The sequence below is a fragment of the Suricata suricatta genome, chromosome 13 (assembly GCF_006229205.1).
Source record: "Suricata suricatta isolate VVHF042 chromosome 13, meerkat_22Aug2017_6uvM2_HiC, whole genome shotgun sequence".
Classification (NCBI taxonomy): Eukaryota; Metazoa; Chordata; class Mammalia; order Carnivora; family Herpestidae; genus Suricata; species Suricata suricatta.
In genome coordinates this window covers 4,071,165-4,098,220 of record NC_043712.1, presented here as the reverse complement: position 1 = coordinate 4,098,220, position 27,056 = coordinate 4,071,165, and the positions used below count along the sequence as shown (strand labels likewise).

The 27,056-nt window shown below is 50.8% G+C and overlaps 1 protein-coding gene across 3 annotated transcripts in view; it reads right to left on the bottom strand.

Annotated features, from left to right (window-relative positions):
• The window catches only part of MED27 (mediator complex subunit 27), a 216,660-nt gene that overhangs the window by 76,467 nt on the left and 113,137 nt on the right, over positions 1-27,056 (bottom strand). For all 3 annotated transcript variants that reach the window (XM_029920006.1, XM_029920003.1, XM_029920004.1), the window contains exon 4: positions 17,936-18,029. In XM_029920006.1, coding sequence (XP_029775866.1) covers positions 17,936-18,029 — 94 coding nt within the window. The remainder of the gene's footprint in view (positions 1-17,935; positions 18,030-27,056) is intronic.

Genomic DNA, 27,056 nt, shown 5'->3' with positions numbered 1-27,056 from the left:
AAGCCTGGGAAATTCGAGTCAGAACAAGAAGGCATTTGGTGACTTTATGTTTTTCTGGAAGAACCCACAGTCCAGTGAGGGGTTTGTGCAAAGAGGCTGGAAAGGCGGGGACCGGGCCCCGAGCCTCCTCTTGTCTTCCGTGACCGGCACGGGCTCTGCGGAAACCAGGCACTCAAGGAGTGTTTGATGACAGTGGGGACAAAATCAAGACGGCAAGGGTTCGAAAGCACAGTAACATTCTAGAGAGTCGGGAGTGGCTCAGAAGCATCCAGAAGTGAGAGGCTGTGCAGGTTATCAGAAAGAACAAGCGCTTCGGAGCCAAATGGACGAGGCTGAGCCTCAGCTTGGCCACCTGTGGCTCCGCGCCTCTGGCACTTTATTTTGCCTTTCGTTCCAGTGCCCATCTCAGAGGGCCGGTGTGTGTGCAACCGAGCACATTCGTGCAGTTCATAAATGCTTAGCTGGGCATTCCACGTGTGCCGGGCATGTGCTAGGCACTGAGATCTAGTGGGGACCAAAACAAGGTCTCTGCCTTCACAGAGCTTGCATTCCAGTGGGTGGAGATTGACAATAGGGTAGTAAACAAATCCCAACCATGCCCTATGTGAAAATGCTATGAAGGAAAATAAAGCAGAGGCAGGGACAGAGTGGCCGGAGGTGGGTAGGGTACTATTTTAAAATAGTGTGATCGGGGAAGACCTAGAAACTTTCAGGAAGTGAAGGAGAGAGCCAGAGGCGGACGGCACACTTGGTGCAAAGGCCCTGGGGCTGGGGCAGGCCTGATGTGCTCTAGGAGCCGTGAGAAGGCCAGTGTGTCTGCAGTGGGATGAGTCGGGGGCAGGTGGTAGGAGGCGGTCTGAGGTAACACGGGAGAAGGGGTGCTCTATGGTGGGCCTTAGCGATCACGGCGAAGAGGCGTCTACGTGCAATGGGAAGCTGGCAGTCTTCGGGGCAGGGGAGAGACGCTTCCAAACTAGCGGTCGAGCTGCAGTGGGTACAGATTACAGAGGTGTCGGGGGAGAGGCACACAGGCCAGCTGGGGCTGCGATAACCCAGGTGAGAAAGAGGAGGCAAGGGGCAGCTCTAAGACTCTAGGCTGGGCAAGAGGAGGGAGGGGCATGGCACTGACTGAGGCAGGGGCCCCTGCTCAGCAGCAAGTGTGGAAATCCATGGGGATGGCAACAGGCAGGTGCGGGGGTCTGGGGCTGAAACCCAGGGAAAGGCCGGACTGATGGTGTAAACTTGAGCGTCACTGCCTCACAGGCCATCTCTACAACCGTGGGACGGATGAACTCATACGGATGGTGCGAGGAGACGGAGGAGGGACTAGACCCGAGACCTGAGCCCGGGGACACGGATGGAAGAGGAAGAGGAATCTGTAAAGACTGAGGACTGACAAGCAGGGAAAGCAGGGAGAGTCTGAGCAGACAGCAGCTGCTCCTACGAAAGGTGAAACCCACCGGGCGCCCCCTCTGCGGTCCCCGCTCTGCAGGCGAAGGAGCTGCCGGGACATGGCCGCCCCGCAAAACAAGCACGGTCACCAGGCAGCCACCCTGAAAGCAGCCACGAAGCCCATCACCATGTGACTTTCACGAAACCAGAATGCAAAGATGGGGGGAAAGGAAAAGGGAGGGTTTTCATTTCATGTTTTAAGGTCCCCACATCATTACTAAGGATTTTTAAAAAATGTTTTTTAAATGTTTTATTTATTTTTGATAGAGAGAGAGACAGAGCATGAGAGGGGGAGAGGCAGAGAGAGGAGGAGACACAGAACCAGAAGCAGGCTCCAGGTTCTGAGCTAGCTGTCAAGCACAGAGCCTGACGCGGGGCTCGAACCCATGAACGTGAGATCTGACCTGAGCTGAAGTCGGAGGCCCAGCCGACTGAGCCACCCAGGCGCCCCTACTAAGAATTTTTGAACGGGAACAAAGGAATTTTCTGATTCAGAGAGTCTGTGATCAACAGTCCTCAGGGTAGTTAGGTCACAACTACCTACAAAACCCCGTGACCTTCACCGCTCGTCCAGCAGACACGCCGGCAGCCACCCCCGCCCGGCCCTGGGCGCGCTGCCCGCTGAGCCGGGAGGGCCTCGCAGCAGCCCCGCGGGCGAGCACTCTGGGCGCCCGGTTTACAGGGTACGTGTCAGAAGGGTCTCCAGGTGACAGTGCCAGGTCACATGGCCAGCAGCGGTCCGGCAAGGGCGCAGAGCCTGCATCCTCGCACCGCAGGCTGCCACGAGCTGGGTGGACGGTCACGGCCACGGCCACGGCTCCATTAACTACACACAGGAGATCTGTTCCGCCAATTCTCAAATTAGACCTCGTGTAATTTATGTAATTAACACCGCAGACCGTATCAGCGTAGACTCCTGCTCATCTTCTAAGGCAACTGCCGATGGAAATGGGTTGTGTCACTTTTATTGGAGTCGAGCAGCTGGTTTACCTTGATGCAGGGAGGAGAGGAGGAGATGAACTGGAGGAAAACTCCACGGTGCAGACTGGGATTAGGGAACGAAGTAAAAGGCCAAGATAAACGGCTTTTAAAGGCAGTTGGAGATTTAATACAGCTCTGGAAGGTTTCAATTATTTACATGCTTGGGCCATTCAGTGTATATCCAGGCTAATGAGATTCAATTGCTGTGTATAAATCTGAAACAGGACAACCCGATTGTCTAAAGGAAATAGTTGCCTGGGCTCCTGTGTTAATAACTCTTCAAAACAAAGATTATGATTCGGGAAGAACGACATCAATTCTGCTTCACGGTATCGATCGCAGTGGGAGCCGAGAGAAAGGGCTCCATCTGGTCAGACACAAACGCAGGAGACAAGGTGCGAGGGATTCAAAGGATCTATTGATCAGTGTTGTTCTTCTAATAACAAGACCGACAATAGTAATTTACATGGTCTTTTTGTCCTGAGGTGATTATGCAGCCCCGAGGGAGCCCCCTCTTTGTAAAGTTCCCCACGTCGGGTACTAAGGGCTACGTGATGCCACATAACGACGGCGACACATCGATGTTAGCAGGTAACTGGCTGGATGACAGCACTTCCCCGTTAGGGTTTCCAGAAGGGCTTCGTGCCCACGGTGGATGACGTGGGAGGTGCTGTCAAACACATTTTACAGCAAAGTGACCCATTTAGGATCAAGCCTTGTACACTCCTTTACTGCAGGCACAAACAGGGCTTAGGGGCACAAAGGAAGGGACCAGCTCAGCCTGAAGGGAGGGCGGGCTTCTTGGAAGGTAACAGCAGGTCCCAATCTTAAAGGACACACAGAAGTTTTGTCAGAAAAGACAGGAGGGGGACAAGAAGGCCACGGGCAGAGGGGAAGGGCGGGCACAGGACACAGAAGCACAGGGGCGGGAGACTGTGTGGCTCCCAAGGGGCTCCCGGCCACGAGGCGGTATTTTCGCTTGTCGCAGGAAGTGGAGGGGCGCTCGGGCCTTCGGCAGCTTGGGGTCGGGATATGAACACTGCGGTGCCCCGGCCAGCACCACACCCGGGGGAGCCGTCCATCCGAAGTGCCCCCGGTGCCTCCACGGGAGCACGGAGACTGCCCAGGCAGAGGGGAGAGAGGCGGGAGGAGAGGCGGAAAGGTAAACTGAGGCCAGGTGACAGAGACCACACGAACTTCCCTATGGAGGGAGGCAGGCTTTAAATGCCACAAGCCAACAAGAAGACAACAGGGCATGGGGAGGCCTGCCCCTCGGAATGATGGCTCAGATGTGGAAGATGGAGCTGGGGCAGAACATCGGGAAACACGGAGACCCGGAGAGCTCCTGGGCGAGAGCTCCGGCAACAGCGCGGGGGGCAGGGGGGAGGGCGGGGGGCTGCTGGGAGACGCCGGGAGGGGTGCAGGCAGCATTCTGCGTGGGGGGGGAGGCTCGCCGCTAGAGATGACAGTTTGGAGGTATCGTTCCCATGGGACCGGATCCGTCAGCGCTGTCACGAGAAGGAAGACAAGCACTGGAACGGAGAGCTGTCGCACTGGGCGCAGAGCGTAAGACAAGAGTCTGGAAGTCGGGCACCCTGAAAATAGACTCAGCGCTCAGCACTGCATACAACCGAATCAGACCCGCCTCACGAGGGCAAGTGCCACCTGTTTGCACCAGATATTAAGTTCGTAGAACGGATTCAAAATATTTTTTAAGGTAAAATCCAACTCCAAAGGAGTTGAAGAATAGCTTTCTCCCACATTTCACTTCGCTGCTGTAAATGCCGGCCTCATGAAATACTGACGGCCGATGCTTCCCGATATTGGGGGACAAATGCAACTTACGTGTGTTGAGGGGAGGAAGCTGTCCATTTGAATTAGGGGCTTTACAGGGTACCCTAAGAAATGGCAGACTACTGGCACAGTCATTTTGGGGTGCGGTTCTAGGCTGCCTCACTGGGCTTTCACTAATTTAGACTAAGTATTTTTAGGGGATCCTTGGGAAACTACCACACTACACACCCATTCAAATGAAAGATGTGAGCACACCCCTGCCTCTGGGAACAACTACGTTGAATTAATAGCTAAAGAAACTAGAGGTGGAACATACATCTAGTAAATGGTATTTGCAAACAAGAAGAGAGAAAGAAAGAAGGGGAGGGAGGGAGAAAATGGCACAAACTGCTCCTTGAAATTAGTTCTTAAAAAACATACTTGTGTCAAAAAATAAAAACCAAGTAACTAAAAAAAACAAAACAAAACCGTTTTTAAAGATTTAGTTGTCAGAAAACCGAAAACCAGATTTAAATGCCCAAGTATTTCTTTTAAGTGGCTCCGCTCTGGGGCCCGAGAGCATCAGATCCGTCTGCTTCCTTTACACGGCCCGCCCCCCTCACAGCAGTACCTGCAGTGCTGCACGGGAGCCTGGGAGCTACCGGAAACTCACCTGGAAGTGAAGTACGAATGTTAGGACACTGACTATAAAACGAGAGTATGGAGAAGCTGAATCAGCAGGTGGCCAGGCGGCCTGGAGAAAAAGGCCTCCGAGCTCTAGCGGGGCTCTGAGACCAGGGTAATTAGCCTTCCTTGGGCACCCCGCGCCATTTCTTTCTTTCTTTTTTTAAACGTTTATTTATTTTTGAGAGCGCGCCAGCAGGGCAGGCGAAGAGAGGGTGGGAGAAGAGGGTCTGAAGCGGGCTTCAGGCTGACATCAGTGAGCCCGATGCGGGGCTCGAACTCACGAGCCATGACACTCAACCAACTGAGCCACCAGGGGCCCCGGAGCCCTTTCTAATGGAAGCCGCTGTCCCTCTCTCTCAGCAAGGGCAGCTACACGCAAAAAACTGCAGAGATTTCTGGAAGCCTCGCCATCCCCTCCCAGGGCATCATGGACCAAGGTTAGGACCCCTGCAGTTTCAGCAACAGCTGATTTATTACAGCAGACGAGACAGGACAGGACAGGGAGCTCCCGCAAAACGACACGTGTATGTTCCAACGGAAGACGATGCCTACGCAGAACTTAAGGTCCCAGGCTTTCGGAGCCAAAACCAAGCCTAGTTAGCAGAAGCCCTACACACACTGCGCCTAAGAAACCAAGTCGGCCCCGAAAAATCACCAAGGCCACGCCCCCTCCCTACGTCCCAGGGTAGTTTTCCCGGTCCTGGGGCGCTGAGTCCCCAGTGCATCTCTGGCGGCCAGGGGGGCCCGGGGACTGCAAGGTAAGTGTCCCCGGAGTGGCCAGGAGCAGCACGGTCGTGTTGTTTGGGGCGGCTTCAGGGAACTTCTCAAAGATGAATGAAAGTCTGAACTCTTGAGTCAGACGGACTGGGGTCCTACCTCGTTCTGCCGCTTAAGATCTGGGGTTCTCTTTCATCTGTGTGCCGTGAGCCACCCAGCTTCCGGGGTCCCGACCAGAGCTGTGTGAGGCGGTGTGTGGAAGGAAGGGAGCTCGGGCCTGGCACAGAGAACGCGCCTACGCAACAAGGAAATTTACCTAGGAAATACCTAGTATTAGGATGGCCTCTCTGTACCCACTGAGTTCTACCCCAGAAAGGACAGTGCTTCTTTTATAAATCTGAGCCCTAGAGTAACGCATACTTACCACAAGTGCTTACTTATTTATTACGTGAAGCACTGATGTGGTTCTAAAAGTCAAAAACCACACGAAAGGTGTCCCCAGAGCCAGGTCACCTGTGCCCACGCACACCCCGCCACCTCCCTCTCCCCCCTTTCTTGCTGTAGGTCCGGCCTTCCTGTGTGTCCCGCTTCGAGACGAGCCGATGGCGGGTACTCTGTTAGCTCTCCCTCCTCACAAGAAAGGAGGCATATGAACAATGCTCTCACGCTTTGCTTTTTTTCTCCTGGAGATCACACCGGAGGAGCCGCAGAGGCCTTCCTTGCTCTTTCTCAAAGACGAGACAGAAGTGGCGCGGCTCCACCGTGTGGCCCTCTCACAGCTGATTCAGCCACCCTCCTCCGCCCACGTTTTTCCAGTATTTTGCGATTATAAACAGGCTACAATTAAGACACCTCTGGACACGTGTGCTCATTCTCTGGGAGGTGAGTGTCCCGGGTCAACTCCCGCGGCAGTGCCGTTGGGTCAGAAGGTGCGTGCACACACAGCTTCCTGAGACCTTGCCGAAGTGCCCCCCAGAGGGCTGCGCCACGCCAGGCTCCCGCCAGCAGGTGCGATGGGGTGGGTTTCCCTCCGGGCCCGCGAACAGAATGCGTGGTTACACTTTACCTGTTGCAGATCCGGAAGTGAGACGTGGTGCTTCCGAGCGGGTCCTGATTCGCAGGTCTTGAATTACAGGTCAGGTTGGACACGTCTTCATACGTTTAAGTACCATTTTTAAATCCTTGGGGGAGGGAGAATGAATTGTCTGTTTCTTCCCTTTATTTTCTATCCCATTTTTTTTCTTTTTCCCTTTAAGATTTAAATAAGGACCTTTGAGGAATACCTGGGTGGCTCTGTTGGTTAAGTGTCTGACTCTTGATTTGGGCCCAGGTCATGATCTTACAGTTCTTGAGTTCAAGCCCCACATCGAGCCTCATGCTGACAGCATGGACCCTGCTTAGGATGCTCTTTCCCTCTGTCCTTTCCCCTGCTCATGTGCATGCTCTCTCTCAAAATAAATAAATAAACTTAAAAAAAAGATCTTAGGGATATTAGCTCTGTATCTGTGATATATGTTGCAAATATTTCCCCCCAGACTATCAGCTGCCTTTTGGCCACCCACAGGTGTCTCCCTTTTTACGAACAAGGCCCGATGAAGTTGAGATGCTACCTTCATCATATACTAAATTTACTAAATCTTCATATGTACTTGGGTCTGCTTCTAGCCTATTTCATTCTTTAAAAAAAATTTTTTTAATGCTGATTTATTTTTGAGAGACCGAGCATGAGTGGGAGAGGGGCAGCGAGAGAGAGGGAAACACAGAATCCGAAGGGGGCTCCAGGCTCTGAGCTGTCAGCACAGAGCCCAACGCGGGGCTCGAACTCACAGGCTGGGAGATCATGACCTGAGCCGAACTCAGACGCTCAGCCGACTGGGCCCCCCCAGGCGCTCCAGCCTGTTTTATTCTACTAGCTTGTCTGTCTACCTATAAGCCAATACCATACAGTTTCAGTTATAGAAGCTTTAGAGGATGTTTCAATGCCCAACACACAAGTTCTTTTTTGGGTGTTTTCCTACCCTTTTTTACATGTTTCTTTTCCATATGAACTTTAATATCAACCGAAGGAAAAACTCTTTTAATGACTGCATTAAATTCACTCACATTTACTGAGATGACTGATACATGTGGTCTCAACTTGGCCACATAACTGAAGAGCTGCCACGGGTGCTAGATCCTCAATGCTTCTTTCTTTGAGGGATGTTCTGTTTGCTCACTCAGTTACTGACTGACTGACTGTATTCAGAATGGCTTATAGTTCTGTACTCTTACCTTTGTACTTATCCATTTTAATGCCCGTACGCTGCCATTTTGTTAGACAGCGTTTTAGTATCTCGTTTGTCAATTTTTAATGGGGTCCTTTCATGTTCGTCTATCACACACACAAATACAGCCCTGCATCGACAACTGAACACAGCACATGCTCACTGGTGGTGGTCCTTTGGCTCAGGCTCCCCAGCGAGCCTCTTGGTTGGATGCAGCTCACCTTCCGGTAGATTCCACGGGATGGGCTGACAGGTGCAGAATTCTCATATGTTTAACATGCTTCTTCCCGGCCTCACTACTTAGAAGACACATATATCCTTGATTCACGCTTCCTTTGAAAATGCCACTCCATCACTGCCTTGTTTTATGTTTTGTTTCTGAGACATCTGACGCCAATCTAATTCTTTTGCCTTGTAAGTCATTGGATTTTTTTTTGCTTGGAAGCTTTGAGGTTTTTTCTCTCTCTTTGAAGTCTGATAGCATTCCTAGAATGTTTCTTAGACTTGACTGTTGCCGGTCAATTTCCCCAAGTGTCCAGAGAGCCCTCTCAATGTGCAGATTCAGCCCTTCTTTACAAGTCAGAACATTTTTCTACCAGCCTTACATATTAAGACAATTTGTCGCATTCTTTTGTTTCTCTTCTCCCCAGACTCTAATTATGTACATGTTGTCTCTTCTTTGCCTGTGTCTGACTTCAGCCGCTTTCCCTCTGACCCTTTCTACTGGTCTGATTTTCATTTTCTCGGTTTCCCCAACTTTCTTCAATGTTCTCTAGCAAATTTCATTTGAGTATCTTGAAATTTGTTCTTAATTTCTAAGACAGTTTTATCATTTTCTTCCAAGTTTCTCAGAGTATAATAAATCCTTTTCATTTCTTCATATGCTTTTCATTTCATTTTTGTTCTTAATTTCTGCTTCAAGGACTTTCAAGAAAGTCTCCCCGAATGCTTGAGGGCAGTAGAACCCGCCGGGGTGCCGTGTTAGGCGGTTTTCTTCTGTTTGTGGCGTTTGTTTCCTTGGTGGGGAGGTGGGGGAGGGCATGTCTTCAGTTGAGGCATTGAACATTTTATTACGAAAAAGTTCAAATATCTAAATAGCCAAAAGAACTGCGGAGTGGACATCCACATTCCCATGGGCAGGGCACCGCGACGATTATCATTCTGTTCTACTCGCCCCACCACGCACCCAGCCGTCTCTCCACTTACCCATCTTATTTGCTCGAAGCCTGTGAAAACCGGTCATTAGGAACTTCAACCCTAACCACTTAGGCAAGGGTATCCCTAAGTAGGGCTTAACATTTATTCAGAAGAATTTTCTTGAGGGGCACCTGGGTGGCTCAGTCAGTTAAGTGTCTGACTTTTGATTTTGGCTCAGGTCATGATCTCCCGGTTTGTGGGTTCGAGCCCTGCAGTGGGCTCTGCGTGGATGGCACAGAGCATGCTTGGGATTCTCTCTCTGCCCCTTCCCTCTCATGTTCTCGCTCTCAAGATACATAAGCAAACAAATGTTAAAAATATAATAATAAAAATTTTGAGGTAAAATTTGCCTGTAATAAGATGCATACATCTTCAGTGTATCATTCGCCAGGTTTTGAAAAGTGCAAACATCTCTATCAGAACGCAGGACACCTGCACCACCCCGAACGTCCCTTCATGCCCTGCGCAGTCAACGCCTGCCCCACCCCCAGGGCACACGCTCGTCTGATTCTGCCACCTTGGTCTTGGCCTGCCCTACAATGTCCTATATGCAACCACACACTACGTCTTCTCCCGTGCGAGTCGTCTTCCCTTCAGCAAAGGTGACCATGAGTATGTGAGTGACCGCATGCCAGGATCTGTTTGCATTTTCTCTCTTTTTAATCGCACATAACTTGGAGGGCCGGCATTCCTGGTCTTCTGGCTGTGTTCACTGCACACAATTCGGGGTGGAATTGGTTTGGGTTTTGGAGAAGCTGTGGAGAGACTTGCGCTTCGATGGCCGGACGGCGCCCGTGTTCAGGCACCAAGGGGGCTTGCTTAATAATCACCCAACTCAAGGAACGGCCAGGACTCTGCCACTCCTGCGTGGCGGGTCCCTCCTCTTTCTCGGCGGCACCACTTGAAGGCATGCCGCGTGGGTCCCGCCGCGTCGGCTCCAGCACTGCAGCAGCCGCCCCTAACACACGCCGTCTGGGGCCCGACCGCGAGGGCCTTCTCACACCTAACAAAGCCACCCCGCGTTCCTTGGCATCATTTGAAATTTAGACCGTCTTCGGATCGTGCGGCTGGCTTCAAACAGTGTCTCACGGCTGGTTTGTTCACAGCAGGGCCCGCACAGGGCCCACGTTCTACACACGGCTGCTGAGCCTCTCGAGCACCCCAGCCTCCCCGTTGTTCCCGCCGGGACTTTGTCGGAGAAACAGGACTGGGTGTCCTGTCGAAGGTCCCGTGCGCGCGCCTTTGCCTGGTGCTTTTTGCTGCTTTCTGTTAATCCTCAAAGCTTTCTATCTCCAACAAGCTTCCATTCGTTTCACTGCCATCGCACCAAACACTTCTGGATCCACCTTCCTGAAATTTAGTTTGAGACACTGTTTTGAGTGTGCTTAATAAGCGGACACGCCCCAAGCAGCAGCTCTCACGCGTTCTGGTCCCAGGACCTCTCCCCACGTTCTTGAAAACTATGGAGGACACAAGGAGCTTCGGCTTCTGTGGGCTACAGTTACCAGCGTTTACCATGTTAAAGAGAAAACAGATGTTCCCAGACTACCGGAGCCGGGGCAGGCCGGGGCAGTCGGTTAACGTCCGTTCTGGACTCTGGCCCGGGCCGCGAGCCTGCGGTTTGGGAGCTCGAGCGCCGCGTCGGGCTCCATGCTGACCGCGGAGAATCTGCTTGGGACTCTGTCTCCCTCTCTCTCTGCCCCTCCCCTGCTCACCATCTCTCTCTCTCTCTCAAAATAAATAAGTAAACATTACAAAGTTCATACAAAAAACATAAAGACTACCAGAGCGAACATCATCTTATGTTGTAGAGGTTCTGGAAAAGTCCACCGTGAACGTCTGAATAAATGAGTAAAAAAGGTGCGCGATGTCTCGGCACCGCCATAAAAGCAGTTTGGCCCTGTGGGCCTTCTGAAAGGGTCCTAGGGCCCTTGTTGCCCAACCATAATTTGAGACCTGCTGCCATAAAGAACGGCTCTGATTTTTGGAAGCAAATGTCTTTTGTAAACAGGTTTGGTAAAGCAATTTTGATGTGCCCAAAATGAGACAAAACTATAAAAACAGATTTTTCTTATAAGTCTTAGAAAATGGCATTTTTACAAAAAAAAAAAAAAAGCAGTTACAGAATTCCAATCATTTCTATGCTGTGGCAAAAATGTTAAAATACGGGTAGAGTTTCCCAAAGCAAGCGCGGTCGCATCACCAACTTTAACTCCGGATGGTCTCAGACGTCTCTCAGGCCAAGCAAAGTCATCATCTAAGTCCTCAGATGTCTGGGAAAGCCCGTTTTGCTACTTCGGAACGCCCGGTGCGGTGTAAATTAGTGCAACCACTTAGGAAAGCACGCTGCTGTTCTCATGGGTCACACATCCGCACCCCGGAAACCAGGCTTTCTCCTCTTTGGCGCTTACATGTGGGGCTGGGCACACCCGGCCCCCGAAGCTGTGACCATTAAAAATGTTCCTGGACTTTGCCAAATGTCCCCTGGGAGGCAAAAAGCACCCTGGCTGAGAACCACTGCGCCAAACCGAACATTCTGCTCCCAGGAGTGGCTCCGGGGAAACGTGCGCCCGTGGGTCCCCAGGAACACGAGCGAGAAGTGTAGAGCAGACTGTTCGTGGCACAAACACAGAAGCCGGAAGCAAATCAACGGCCGCTGATGGAAAAATGGATAATTAAATTAGTATATTGTCATATAATGGAATATTCCATATTAGCCAAATGAATAAGCTACAGCTAAACCAATAATTTGAATGAAATTAAGTTTAAAAAAAAGTTGAGTGAAAAAATTAAGTCCCTGAAGACAACGCATGATATCTTTTAAGAATAATTAAGCCCAACAGGCGAAATTAAAGAGTATATTATTTAAGATACATAGATACACGTTAACGCCTCCCTGTAAAAGCCGGGGAAGAGAACAGTAAACAGGGGAGAGATGAGAGTCCCTTGCAGGGCAGAGGCAGGGCGGGAGGAGGTGCTCGCGGGGTGTACTGACTGGGGGAGTGGGGGGCAGGCTCACACACGTTCCCTCTCCTACTGAAGAAGCACGGAGGGGCCATGCCTGGATCAACGATGACAGTGTGCCGTGAATCAAGGATCGTGACCGATCCAGTCCTGTGCCCCTAACGTTAAGATAAAACTTAAAAAATCCCAGCCCTCCCCATAGTCGGAGTCTGTCTGCCGCTGCTGCGGTCTGGCCTCCTCTGCCGGCTCCCAGCACCCGGGCCTTCCTGCCTCCGTGGTTTTATCTGAACACACCCACGTCGTCCAGCTAGGGTCCTCTGTCCCTGCGCTGCCTCTGCCGGGCCCCGCTCACACGTTACCCCACCTCCCGCAGGGAGGGCTTCCCTGGCCCCTGTCCTCGTCCCCATGGCCCCCTCCCTCCAGCCCTGTCCTGCTTCTTTCCCCCTTGGCCTGATCGCCATCTGCCACCGTATTACGCAACAACTGGCAGGGGGCCCGTCCGCTCTCCGTCCTACAACACAGGCTCCATGAGCGCAGGCACTTGGGTGGATGCTGAACAGCACCCAGGACCATGGCTGTCCCTCCTGGTGCTCTGAGCAGTTACTGAGTAAGCGAATGAATGCGTTAGCAACCTGGCTCGCGCAAGACTGTGATGCCAAAGCTGGAACCCCAAGGGCTCCATGGGTTTAATGTTGTGTCTCAAAACGTGCTGCACAGATTACCGAGCCTCGGGTGGGCACCTGTGAAATGCGGCTCTTGGGCTCTATCCTGGAGCTGCAGAATCCGACCCTCTGTGCTGTCCGCCAGGGAGGTGTATTTCCCACAAACTACGCGGTGATTCCTGGGCCTACAAAAGTCTGAGAACCACTGAGCCCAGTGGAGACGTCAAAGCCCAGGAGGGAAGCAGGTTAGCTGTCCAACAGTCTTTCCCGGCACAAGAGCTTCTGACAGAGCAAGATGGCACAGCGTCTGAATGGTTTAAAAAAGGTGTGTTGTCCCGATGCAAGGCATGATATGTTAAAAAATTAAAGGTTAATTAAAATGTGTACTTAGACTGACAGAGGAGTTTTATCTCTTGTAAGTCACACACTGTAACTAAAGCGTAACTTACAAAATAATCAAGGTATATTTCAAATATCATGGTCTTTTTCTTCATTCGTCTTTTTCTTCTTTTCGTTTGTATACCTAGCGGATCCGTCAAAAACTGTAGATTAATATCTTAAATGCCAAGAGAAGCCAGCTGCTTGTTCTAGTCTCTGACTCAGTTAAGCTCTTACAATATTTTGACTGTTTAAAGAAAATTAATAATGGGATGTTAGGTGGTAGATTAACTGCAACTAAATATCAACAGAGCTAGATTTATTTTTGGATGGCTGAGCTCATCCCTTCAAAGAGCGGAAACAGGATTTATTGTATCCTGAGTTATGAACTTCCACAACACCACCACAGCCCCCCTACCCCCAACGGAGCAGAGAGCCAGCCACAGCATATTTAAAGGTTACGTAAGAGGCTGAGCGTTTATATTTCCCATCAGCTAGGACTTGGCATTTACGGGATACAGTCGATTACCTAAGGCTCACGGAGACGCCAGAAGTTAAGATAATAATTGGAGTCAAACTGGTACCAATGCTCACGGCTTCTCCCTCGAGTAGCGAGCGGGTCCCCCCTGCAGCAGATATAGACGAACTGATACATACGGAAAAGAAAGTTGCTTTCTTACTGGCCACTCATGTATCTATTCAGCATACACTTCCAAGCAGCCTACCCGGCTCCCTTCCCTCCTCCAGCACCCCTGCTATGCCCGCACCGGGTCCACACGTGTGAACAGGGTATGCGCACCTGCTTCCAGTGGAAGCAGGGAAGTGGGCTGGAAGGTGACCGCTCCCAACATTCCTGACGGGCTCTGGACCCTGATGCCTCCAACACAGAAAGGCTGGTTTCACTTTTGCTGAGCCAAATTGACCCCAATCGCCTTGATTGTTTCTCTGTCCGTTTCTCTTTTCCCCTTCTAGACTGTGAGGAACCGTGATGCGGGCTGTGGCTCCCAGGTACAGGTCTCTGTGCGAACGCTTGGTGAAGGGGAAAACGCCAATGGGACCAGGCACCTGCCTTCTGCTCACAGAACACTCTGGAGTTCAATGGCTTTATGCTGTTTTCCCATGGGTGTGCACAAAAACATCGCCACCTGCCCTGGCCCTCACCCCCCCAAACCAGAAGAGACCGCACAAGCTCGGCATGACACGCGGCTCGTGGAAGAGAGGCCGTTTAACTGGAGCTGCCTCTGGGCCCCGTGGACGCCGGCGGGGCGCGTGCCCCCACGTCCTGTAACTCACGTGGCCCCGAGCGGTCTGCTCTACCGCTCGCAGTGCTCCCCTTCCTCCTCCAGACAGAGGCCAGCGCTGGCTCCAGGGCTTGGGCCCAGCGTCCACGTTTACAATGCTCAGGGACCACTATCTAGAAAGCACCGCTGGAAACAACCGAACAGGCACAGAGAGGAAGAATGAAGTGTACGCAGTCACAGAAGGGACTGTTACCTAACAGGGAAGACGATCAAACTACCAGATCCAACCACCATCACGGACACCTCGCAGAGACCACACGCGCACGCACGCGCGCACACACGGGAAAGGAAGGAAAGAGACAACACACACAGCATGGCACTATTTTTATAAAGTTCGGAACGCTTGAGCAAAACTGATTTGCACATTATCCGGGAACGCATGTCCACATGGTAAACCGGAGTTAACAAGGCAGAGACGAGGAGGAGCACAGGATGGCAGGGACTCTTGGGGGAGAGGCAGGGTCTGGGGAGGGACACACTGGGGGGCTCGGGGAGCTCGTGGGCTGGCCCCCTGCTTTACAATTTGCCTATATGTTAACATGCATGTATCAAAGTACAGAATAAAAACCCGGTAGGAAGAAATGACCAGCTGAGTGCCTGGTGGTCCAACCCTCCCTGCCACCGTCAGGCGCTACAAGTGACAGAAGGAGAAAGGCACCCGGAGACGCAGGAGCGGTGTCCCGGCTGTGTGGCCCGGCCCCCGGCTTTCTCACCTGTGACGCCCCTGGCCCCAGGACCCATCGCCTCCGCCCCACGAAGCTCCGTGCGGCTGCACGGCCCAGTTTCGCTCCCACCTCGGAGAGGGACAGGCGAGCCTGGCCAGAGTGCTCGCCTAGGCTGCGGGATGGAAGGCGGGGGGCGCTGAAGCATCTGGGCCAGAAGGTCCCCAGAGGACCCTCATCCTATTCTGGACACTCCTGGGGGCGCCCTGGTGTTTGTCCCTCCTGGCCGATCAGCTCTACCTTTGCGTGTGTGAGTGTCTGGCATTATTAGAAAGCAAACAAAAGCAAAAACAAACCCTTTTCTTGTTTAAGTGAATCAGAGCGGGTTTCTGTTGACTGCACTCAGGGAAGCCCGGCTGCTCGGCTGACTCAGGAGGAAATGCCATCTCATTCGAGAGCACAGGGGCCCTCTGGGCCGCGGCCGCAGCAGGGAGGAGGAGAGGAGAGCAGAGACGGCTCGTGTGTGTCCTGGTCGCCGGCATAACGGTCTTTCCCTGTCAGCCTCGCTCACCTCCCAAAGCTTTCCCAGCACACGCTGAACTCCAGCTGAATACAATCCACTGCAGGCACATCTCCAGAAAACACTTCCAACTCGCACCTGCCGCCCCTGCCCACCGCACGGGTCCCGACCCTTCTCCGCTACAGACACAGGAGCGGCTGACCGGCAAGGGCTCTGGGGCTGGTCTCGCTCCCGTGCCAGGGGAGGACTGCCCTCAGCCTCAGACACGATGTCCGTGCGGCGGCAGCCAATGGCCTGGAGGTCTGCAATCTAATAAAATGCCATCTTGTAAAAATAAAAGCCAAATAGGACAATTACATCCCACCGAGCAACGTGATTCCGAATCACATCTTCCCGGGCCCTTCCCACCAACACGTGCCACCTTCTATGAATGCCCGCGTCACCTCGAGAAGGTGACAACTAGCTGGCCAGATGCCTGTCGTGTTCCCCATGAGCTACGCCTAAGGATAAGAATGCACACCGAAAATGGGGTATAAAACGGGCTTCTTCCCCTGATCGGGCCCCTAACTCTCTCCCCGGCCTGTTAAAACTGCAGCTCCGCGGGAAAGCCGACGGGCTGACAGGTCACCGTGGAGGAGACGCCACTCTCTCAGGCGGAAGGAACTCTAATGTCTCAGCCTGTTCACCTAGGATCCTGCTCTCTGCTCCTCCCCCTCCCCCTCGATGCCAAATCCCTGCCTCCAACATGAAATGGAAGCTCAGTGGCCCAGAGATCATTTGAACAAACCTATTTCACTGAGGATGTTCTCATTTTTATCTTCATTAACTCCGTGGTCCCTGTCAAGTATGCTGAAAGCAGGATTTATGCTTTAGCTGCTGGGTCTAGAGGATCTTAAAATTTAGACAATTTGCACATTTAACTGAGGCAGAAGGTATCACGTGTTTTGTAGACAGATACAAATTGTTTTCTTTTTCTAGTAAGACAACGCTGGATTACCTCAATCACTGTATTTTTTAACTGAAAGAATTTTTAAGCAGTACGATACCCAGATGAAGTTCACTAATTTTTTCTCGCCAAGGAAACACTGCACATTTACTTCATAAGCCCAGTCTCTTCCTTTCTTAGCAGAAAACAGGCATCCACTAAGCGTCTTCTCAGGTGAATGGCTAGAGTGAACAGTGGCTCATCCTGGGTGACTGGCTCTTTATAAAATTCTGCAAGTCAGAAATGCTAAAGTATGGGGAGTTCACACGAGGCCCCGGGGCGGCAGCAGCCGACGAGACACAAAAAACACTCCATCTCGAAGCTCATCTCCCGTGGCGCACAAAACACCATCACTCTGATTCGATTAAATCTCTTTGTTTTAATGTTTATTTATTTATTTTGAGAGAAACAGAGAGAGGGGGAGAGAGCAAGCGCGGGAGGGGCAGAGAGAGAAGGGGGGAGGGGGAGAAGGGGAGAGGGAGAGAGGGAGAGAGGGAGAGAGGGAGAGAGAGCGAGAGAGCGAGAGAGAGGGAGAGGGAGAGAGAGAGAGAGAAAGAATCCCAAGCAGATTCCTCGCTCAGTAAAGACCCTGACGTGGGGCTCGATCTCACGACTGTGGGATCATGACCTGAGCCGAAATCAAGAGTCAAACACTCAACTGACTGGGTCACCCAGGCGCCCCAATTCTGCTTTCTGTCAACTGTGGGCGGCTCCACAAAACCTGTGTTCGGAGAAGTGCTTTTCAAGCACCCATTATCACACAGATGATTAGGAGAGCTCCGCATCACTGAGGGGGGTCTGTCTGTCTAATTAAGTACAATTTGGCACTGGTGTTCCGTTCTGTTTCCCAAGCACACAAGTCTTTGGTGAATTCAAGCAGACGCAAACATCGGCGGTGCGGTTATGAGGCCAATGTGCTCAGAGCAACTCAAATTCAGAACCCCCCAAATTGGAAATCATCAGTGATAAGGTCTCAGAACACATTTTTCAAATATATAATGGATTTTATACGTGATTTTCCACAGAACCTGGTTCTATTTTAAGGTGCCGTTTTCCTGGCAGGATCCACGAACTGGGCACTGCTCTGGTCTTCGGGACAACATAAAACAGATTCACCAAGACATCGTGCACGGACTGACTCACAGGTGACATGGCCCTTCAGTGTATTTCCTCTCTGGCTAATACGCAGATGGGCTCTGCAGTTTCATTCAAGAGCAAAGTTTCAGCGTGCAGAATTTCTAGATGACAGAAGGCCAACGAACAGAAATACGATTCGCCACCGAACTGGGACTGAATCTCCATTCTCGAGATCCGAGGACACAGAACCAGAGACCTAGCCTCGAGGCCAGTCTTCTTCCACGTGGCCCTATAGATAGGTCCGGTAGAACTTACCAGAAGCATTGCTGATGTTCCATTGGGCCTGGATAAGTGGATGGACATTTCAGGAAACATCCTGTCGATGCGGCTGATCACGTCATCAACATACCTAGGTGGGAAAAAGAGGTGCGCATGTGTGAGCTGGAGCCGGAGCAAAGACACACAATCTACAACGTGCTACAGACTTCTCTCTTCAACCTGCTTGTCAGGGCAAGAAAGTCAAGGAGGCAAATGGGGTTTACAGGTCTTTTTACAAAAAATACAACTCCCTTGCTCCTCATTTTGCCTTTCAGGGCCAACCCGTTCTTAGTGAGTTCTTCTGGTGTTTACCTCCATATTTCCACATGATACTTTTTAAAAAAAATATTCTATTTTTAAAATTTTTATTAATATTGTCAAGTTGGTTTCCATGTAACACCCAGTGCTCATCACAAGTGCCCTCCTCCCTGCCCATCACCCATCTTCCCCTCTCCCCTACCTCCCTTCAACCCTCAGTTTGTTCTCAGTATTTAAGAGTCCCTTGTGGTTTTTCTCTCTCCCTCTCCTTAACTGTTTTTCCCCTTCCCCTCCCCTATGGTCCTCTGTTAAGTTTCTCCTGTTCTACATGAGTGAAAACATGGCATCTGTCCTTCTCTGCCTGACTTATTTCACTTAACATAACACCCTCGAGTTCCATCCACGCTGCTATAAACGGCCAGATTTCATTCTTTCTCATTGCCATGTAGTACTCCATTGCACACGACACATTTTTAATGCCAATTCTCACCTTTTTATTTTATTTTTTTTTAAGTTTTTATTTAAATTCTAGTTAGTTAACATACGGTGTAATAACAGTGTCAGGTGTACAAGGCGGTGATGCGACCCTTCCAAACACACCCAGTGCCCGTCCCGACAAGTGCGCGCCTTACTCCGCATCGCCTATTTAACCCCCCACCCCCCGCCCACTGGTTGCTATCTGTTCTCTATAGTTAAGGGTCCATTTCTTCGTTAGCCTCTCAACCCCCTTTGCTCGTCTGTTTTGTTTCTTAAATTCCACATATGAGTGAAATCATATAGTATTTGTCTTTCTCTGATTTATTTCACTTAGCATAATACTCGCCAGCTCCACGGTCATTGGCAGGACTTCACTGTTTCTACGGCTGGTGATGTTCCACTGCGGACGGACCCACACCACGTACGCCACTTACTCTTCATCCATCCATCAACTGACAGACACTCAGGCTGTTCCATAACTGGGCTACTGTAAACAATGCCGCTGTACACACCGGATTAGCACTCTGCATTCTCGAGGTAAATACCCAGCAGTGCGAGTGCGGGACCGTAGGGTGGCTCTGTATTTGATTTTTTGAGGAACCACCATACTGCTTCCCACGGTGGCGACAGCGGTTTGCATTCCCACCAGCAGTGCAACAACCTCACCAACTCTCGTCGTTTCTCGCGTTGCTGATTTTAGCCATTCTGACACGTGTGAGGGGAATACCTCACTGGTTCGCGTTTCTCTGCTGAGAGGAGATGTTGAGCATTTTTTCACGGGTCTGCTGGGCACCTGTGAGTCTTCCTTGGAAAAATGTCTACTCATGTCTTCCGCCCGTTTTTAAACTGGATTGTTCTTTTTTAGGGTGTGGCGTTCTATAAGTTCTTTACATATTTTGGATACTAACCCTATATCAGAGATGTCATTTGCAAATATCTTCTCCCATTCTGTAGGTTGCCTTTCAGTTTTGTTGATTGTTTTTTTCACCGTGCAGAAACTTTTTATTTTGATGTAGCCCAACAGTTTATTTTTGCTGTCCCTTGCTTCGGGAGGCCTGTCTGGAAACAATTTGTTCCAGCCAGCATCAGAGAAGTTGCTGCCTGTGCTTTCGTCAAGGGCTTTTACGGTTTCAGGTCTCACGTTTAGGTCTTAATCTGCTTGGAATTTACTTTTGTGTGCGGTGAAAGAGAATGCTCCAGTTCTTTTGCATGTGGCTGTCCAGTGTTCCCAACGCCACTTGAAGAGACTGTCTCCTTCCCACTGGATATTCTTTCCTGCTTTATTGAAGACGAATGGACTATATAATTACAGTTTCTGTACTTCTATAATTACTATATAATTATAATGGACTATATAATTACTCGTTTCTGTCCGGGTTTCTAGTCTGTGCCACTGACCACATGCCCATCTCTGTGCCAGCACCGCACTGTTTGGACGACTGCTGCTACGTAACATAACTTGAAGCCTACAGCTGGCATGCTTCCAGCTTTGCTTTGCTTTTTCAAGACTGCGTTGGCTCTTTGGGGCTTTTGTGGTTCCACACAAAGTTCATGACTGTTTGTTCTAGGCCCGTGAAAAATGCTGCTGATATTTTGCTAGGGCGTCGCATTAGACGTGCAGATTGTTTTCGGTAGTCCTGACCCTTTAACAATACTTGTTCTTCCGACCCGCGAGCATGGAACATCTTTCCATTTCTTTGTGTCGTCTTCACTTTCTTTCACCGATGGCTTGTCGTTTTCAGAGCACAGGCTTTCACCTCTTTGGTTAAGTTCACTCCTGGCGCTCTTACTATTTTTGGTGCAGTTGTGAATGGGACTGAGTCCTTAATTTCTCTTTCTGCTGCTCCATTATTGGTGTACTGAAATGCAACCGATTTCTGTAGGTTGATTTTGTAGCCTGAGACTTTACTGAATTTATCAGTTCTAGCAGTTTTTGGGGGGGTCTTTCGGGTTTTCTATACATAGTATCACGTCATCTGCAAATAGGCAAAGTTTTTTCTTCCTTGCCAATCTAGATGCCTTTTACTTCTTTATGTTGTCTGACTGTTGCGGCTAGGAGGCGTTTTCATTGTCACGCGTGACCTGGGGACTTTCTTCCATAGGAGAGCAGGCGTTGGCTCTGTCACGGTGCTGGCCACTGGGCTCCGACACGGAGGCTCTTCCCCCTGCCCTTCTGGTCTGCGGATGGCAGCAGGTCCCTGCCGCCGCCGCTCTCCTCTAGCAGCTCTGCCGTCTCCCGTTTGGCTTCTCCCATCAATCGCCTGAACAGCCAATTCCCTGTATTAAATTCTCTGTTTTAAATGCCTGAGTTCCTGTTTGCCTGTTGGTTCTAAATAATTCAAGTTCATACCATAATTTTTGCTTAAATCACTATTTTGTATGTACATTCTAAAATCTCTGCATATATTTTAAGTAGCTGAGCCACACATGGCTCATGAGTACATTTATTTACTTGTACGACTTTCTGCTTTGCTTTAATTTCCCTGTGGCTAGGCTTCTACGCGCCTACTACAATTTTGTCCCGGACTCTCTGACTCTAAAACTTCTCTCACTACAGTCAGACATGCCACACAATCTGTCAGTTCCATTTTTCCTGGAGACGTTCTTCTGAAAGAGAGTCTTCTCTTCTTCTAGCCCAAATGGAACTTAACCCTCTTAGGGTTTAATAATCATCGAGTTTCATAATCACTGACATTAAGTACTTAGCATGGTGCCTGGCGCATATTAGGGACTCGAAAATTCCAAATACTCTCACTGGCACACCGCAGGCCTGTTCTACAAAGCGCTTCTCTTAGCAGGATGAATTCTCCCCTCCAGGGGAGGCTCACTGTGACGATGCCAGCGCAGGGCATCGGCAGAGCTGGGTCTGGCTGACATCCTTTGGGGATAAAATCATACCGGTATTTGTGCTCGCCACCCGATCGCAGTGGATAGAACGGGGATGTATAATACAATAGCTGAGATGCAAAGCTATCTATTAAGGATTTTGCGTTGGATTTCATATCCATTGGAGATAACAAATTAAATTACATAACCATTAGATCAGGGACACATAAAAGCTATGTTCTCTTGGGGGAAGAGGAAGATTAACTCTCCACTCACAACATGAAAAGATTTTAGTTCTAAACCAGGGGCTCACAAAAGACAGCAGACGACATTAAGCCTTCACCAGCGGGGGCTCCTGGGTGGCTCAGTCGCTTAAGCGTCTGACTTTGGCTCAGATTGAAATCTCATGGGTTGTGGGTTTGAGTCCCATATCAGGCTCTGCACTGACAGTGCAGAGTCTGCTTAGGATTCTCTTTCTCTGCCCCTCCCCAACTCGCACTGCTCTCTCTCTTGCTCTCAAAATAGATGAATAAGCTTTAAAAAAAAAATAAGTGAACACCAATGCATCAGTTATGAAAGCTGGGGGGTAGTTGTTCTGATGAACCTATGAGGTTTCCTTAGAAAACGCTCCGTATAGTTTCAGACTTGGAGTCGAAGAAGGAAGAGGAGACCACAGAGGCCCAGTGGTGGACAACAGGGACAGTACGCAGACTGGGCCAGAGACGCACATGGGGAGGGGGCGCCGGGCGCTCCCTCCCAGGAAGAGGAGGCTGCAAGGAGACGGACACCCTTTCACAAAGCACGGATGGCTTTTAGGAACTCAGCACCAAACAGCGCTCTCCCATCTCTGGAAAAGGCCGTAAGGGGAGGGCAAGGCTTTACAAGGTGCCCTTGCTCGGGGGCAACAAGGAGTACTTCTTAAAAGCGAGGCCCTGTTCCATTCTTTTCTTAAAGGATTTTTTTTTAATAGTTTATTGTCAAATTGGTTTCCATACAACACCCAGTGCTCTTCCCCACAAGTGCCCTCCTCCATCACCACCACCTCTTTTCCCCCCTGCCCCTCCCCCTTCAACCCTCAGTTCGGTTTTCAGTATTCAACAGTCTCTCAGGTTTCGCGTCCCTCTCTCTCCCCAACTCTCTTTCCCTCTTCCCCTCCCCCTGGTCCTCCATTAGATTTCTCCTGTTAGACCTATGAGTGCAAACATATGGTTTCTGTCCTCCGCCTGACTTATTTCACTTAGCATGACAGCCTCAAGGTCCATCCACTTTCCTACAAATGGCCATATGTCGTTCTTTCTCACTGCCATGTAGTCCTCCATTGTGTATATATACCACATCTTCTTGACCCACTCATCAGGTGATGGACATTTAGGCTCTTTCCATGATTTGGCTATTGTTGACAGGGCTGCTGTGAACATTGGGGTACATGTGCTCCTATGCATCAGCACTTCTGTATCCCTTGGGTAAATCCCTAGCAGTGCTATTGCTGGGTCATAAGGGAGTTCTATGGGTAGTTTTTTGAGGAACCTCCACACTGTTTTCCAGAGCGCTGCACCAGTTTACATTCCCGCCAACAGTGTAGGATGGTGCCCATCTCTCAGGATTTTATTTTTTTAAAGTAATCTCTACACCCATGTGGGGCTCAAACTCACAAAAGATCAAGAGGCGCATGCGCTACTGACTCAGTCAGCCATGAGCCCCTTGGCCCCCACGTTCTGCTGGCTTAAAATGGGCGAAGAAACAACCTTCCCTGGATGGTGAGGAACAGAGCAAGACCCCGTATCATCTCCCACAGCCCCGTCTAGGTTAACAGCTTCATGATACAACCTTGGCTCTAAGTGCACATGCCACAAACAGGTGAAAAGAGGAAGAAAGTAGGACGCTAACTCGTGTTTCATCACTGTTTTTGAAACGGCGGGAGACACATGGCAAACTTCACGTCAAAAGTCCACACCAAGACCCGGGAAACATTTCTGCATTTGCATATGGTTTTGAATCTGTGTGCGTGGTCTAAACCCAATTATTTCAGACTCAGCAGGAAGCAAAAGTCCACTGTCCTGTGTGATGGGAGGTCACTGCTAAGTATATGCTAATGAAGCTGGGGGTGGGCAGTGTCTTCGGAACCAATCCTCAATCAATACCCGTCATAGCTCTGGACAGGAGGATGCAAATGAGAACGCGGGCCGTCAGCGCAAAGGGAACATCATAATTTGCTCTTTCTTGTATCTTTCACCTTGAAGGTTTCAAAACACTTTCTGGAAGACTTATCTCTTTAGGCTAGGGAAATAGGGGAACGAGTAGGTTACGTGATGACGCCAGAACCCAAGTCCGGCGTGTGGATTTCTAGGGTCCCACACCAACGACCTGACTGTGCTCGCTTTCAGTGAGGGCCAGGGTTCTACACTGGCTGATGACAAATGTCCCCTGACGCTTCTGGACTCCTTTACGTAGGACGCCGATCAGCACAGGGAGGGAGAGAGGTGTGGGGCGGCATTTTTGGGGTCCTCTCCAAAGCAGTGGTCTCAGACAAAGCTCAGCAAACTCAAGCCAAAGATTTTGTGAGGCAAAAAAGAACCTCAAGGAGACTGTTTTTCATTCACACGCCTAACATAAAGGAGATGCAAATTTTCCTTTTACAGGTGACATTATGTATTTGCCAAAAAGAGAGAGACAGAAAGTCAGCTGCGTTTTTAGCTGAGGAAAACAATGTCTAAATCCTAGAAGCAAAAATCAAAACATTTCATTTTCAGATACACCCAACCTTTAAAACGCAAACCCGCCACGAGGAACTTGACAGAAATAAGGAGAGCTAGGAGCGTCCGATTAACAAGCCGGAGACAAAATGTCGCTCTCCCTCCGCCGCGGTGGGGGTCGGCCTGGGGGGCGGTCCTCGTCGTGCAGCCTGGGGGCCCGTCAGCGGCTGCGCAGAGCTCGGCAACACGGCGCGCCCCCTCTGAGCGCAGGGCTGAGGACAGGCAGGAACAGCGGGCCCTCCTCCTGCGCGTCCGCCATATGCTCCACTCCAGTCTGTGGCAGCATCAAATTCCTCTAATTTTTACCTTTGGAATATAGGCAAACAAGCACTCACACAGCAGTGGTGACTAGTTTACACTTCAGCAGACGCGGCGCGGAAAGACATGAATTTAGTGCCAAATTGAGCCGTGAGTCACAATTTGCACATATCTGTCAACCTGTTAACAGGGTAATAACTTGGAAAGATTGCCGTTCCTATTTACATTACAGAGGCCTTTCAAAATGCAGAGCTGCCTGAAGCTCTCCTCCCAAAGCCCTCGGCCGAGGAGCGGGCTGACAGGCCAAGAATCGGGCTAGAAACCCAGACTCCTAGAAATCACAGGTTCAGATCAAGGTCTGATTTAGAACTTCAGTATTTTCAGGCAGGATGTTACCTCTGAAGCTTAGAGAATCCAGTCTCCCTGCCCTGCTCTCCAGTTCCAGCCAGACTTCCAATGGTTTCCGATCCAATTTTTCCCAGTGCAAGCCACACAATTCTTCTTGAACTTTCCAAAGGCTTCTTTAGGACTAAGCTTCACTCTCAACGACGCCAACGTCTTTGCAGCATCAGAAATGATCACACCAGTCTCAGATTTCTAACATTAATTTCTGAAGCCCTTGTAAGCCTTGTTCTTTCTGTCTTCAAGTAGCTTGGCCTGCTCCTTTCAGTGGCGTTAATCAGAGAATTCTAGAACACTGGGCACCCAGAGGGCCTCTTACCAGAGGCCGCGTCAATCTAGGGACAAGAGGCGGTCTGCACAAACGCCCCGTCCCACACCTCACCAGGTAGCCCGGGACTGCTGGTCCACCCCTGACTCGGCGTCTCCAGCGACCACCCCTCAGCAGCCTCGTGGAATCACACACAAATACCGCCTCCCAAACCGGAAGGCTTTCTACAAACCCAGAAAAGACGCTCAGGTTCTCCAACTTCTATCTGCGTCTCGTAATCTTCCTGGGTCACAGAACCCTCTAGAAAGGCACTGACAACTAAAATACGCTGTCTGCCCATTCCCACGCAACCGTCTACAGTTCTCTGGCAGCCATGATGAGGGTGCAAGGCCAGCTTTGTTGGTTTGCTTGTGTTTGAACAACTGCCTCTCACCGTTACCTCGCCTTCCCGACAAAGTCAAGGACCTGCCCCCATGACCTCAGGGGTCATCCGGAAGCGCGTAACCACTTCTGCCCTCCAAAGCCACATCACCCAGAAGCCCCTCGCTCGTACCAAGAAAGAGGTCCCTGCTTCCTGCATCGCTGCTTGAGACACAGCTTGGTGGGGAACTTACGTTTCAAGTCACAAGGGAGCCAAGGAGGCCCCCAGCTGGCCTTCTCCTCCCACAACCCTGAGCAGGCCTGCACTACCTTGCACACTCTGCCTTCTCTGCCCAGAAGGGCCTTCTCACAACTGCTTCTGTTCCCAAGTCCGGGTCGGTCCAGCTCACGTTTCAAGTCCCTGGGCTTCCTCGGGAGCCCTCCCTGACCGTCCTCCGCCCCATCAGCCCGCGCACCCACCTAACTGCTCACGGCGCTTCTCCTTCTCTGGGTGGACCAAGCAACTTTTCTAGTGATGGTTTGCTTAATGTCGATCTCCCCAGAAGGATTCTCCGAGGGATGGCACGGCCGCTCTATTCCATGCTGGATGCCAGCACCTCGCCATGCGGCCTGGGACCCCCGAGACGCCCCTTCACGATTTGCGGAGTGAGTAGACGGGACCTTAAAAGTAAGCCATGGAGACCCGGACTAGGCAGTTAGGAAACAGCCAAACCGCACAGCTCGCGGTGCTGGAGAGCTCATCACGTTCGCCACCGAAAGGGTCTGACAACAGCGCGGGGAGAGCTCCGCGAACAAACCTCAGAGAGAGGCGGCGGGAGACAGCTCAACGCCCCTTAGAAGCAAAAGCCTTCTGCAGCAGTGCGCCGCCCCCCTGGCGTGCCCGCTTCAAAACGTTGCTTTTAATGAACTAATTAATTCTGCAGAAACATTAGTACAAAGATGTGTGCTACCAAACTGGGATTACAATAGCAAAATGATAACAAAACAGAATACGGAAGACATCTCTAAAGATACCGGTCTTGCAACAAGACCTTAAATTTCTACTCCACGCATGAAAATATATGGCAAACGATTTGTTATTGAAAGCCTTAAAATAATTTGCTGGACAGATGGCTTGGCTCTCTAAAGTCTGACCCCTCCTCACAAAACAACCAAACCACCCCACAAACCTGGACTCCGGCCAGGGATCCCGTGTTAGTGAGGCGCTGGGCAGCTCGAACCAGACTTAAATAGCGCACCCGCCCGCCGCTCACCCCCCCTGCCGCCCGCCCGCCGCTCACCTCCCCCCCTCCCCCGCCCGCGCGGAACCTCAATGTGTTCACCAACCGCCTTTGTGGGGGGGAGGGCGAGGGGAGCTATCAGAAAGAGAATCATGTGCACAATCTGAAAGTGGTTCCAGATCTTTCTCCACACCTGTCCAGAACGAGAAGTCCGAGAGGACGGCCGGGGGGGGGGGGGCCTGTTTACTTCCCCCACCGGAGCGAGGCTGCCCGCC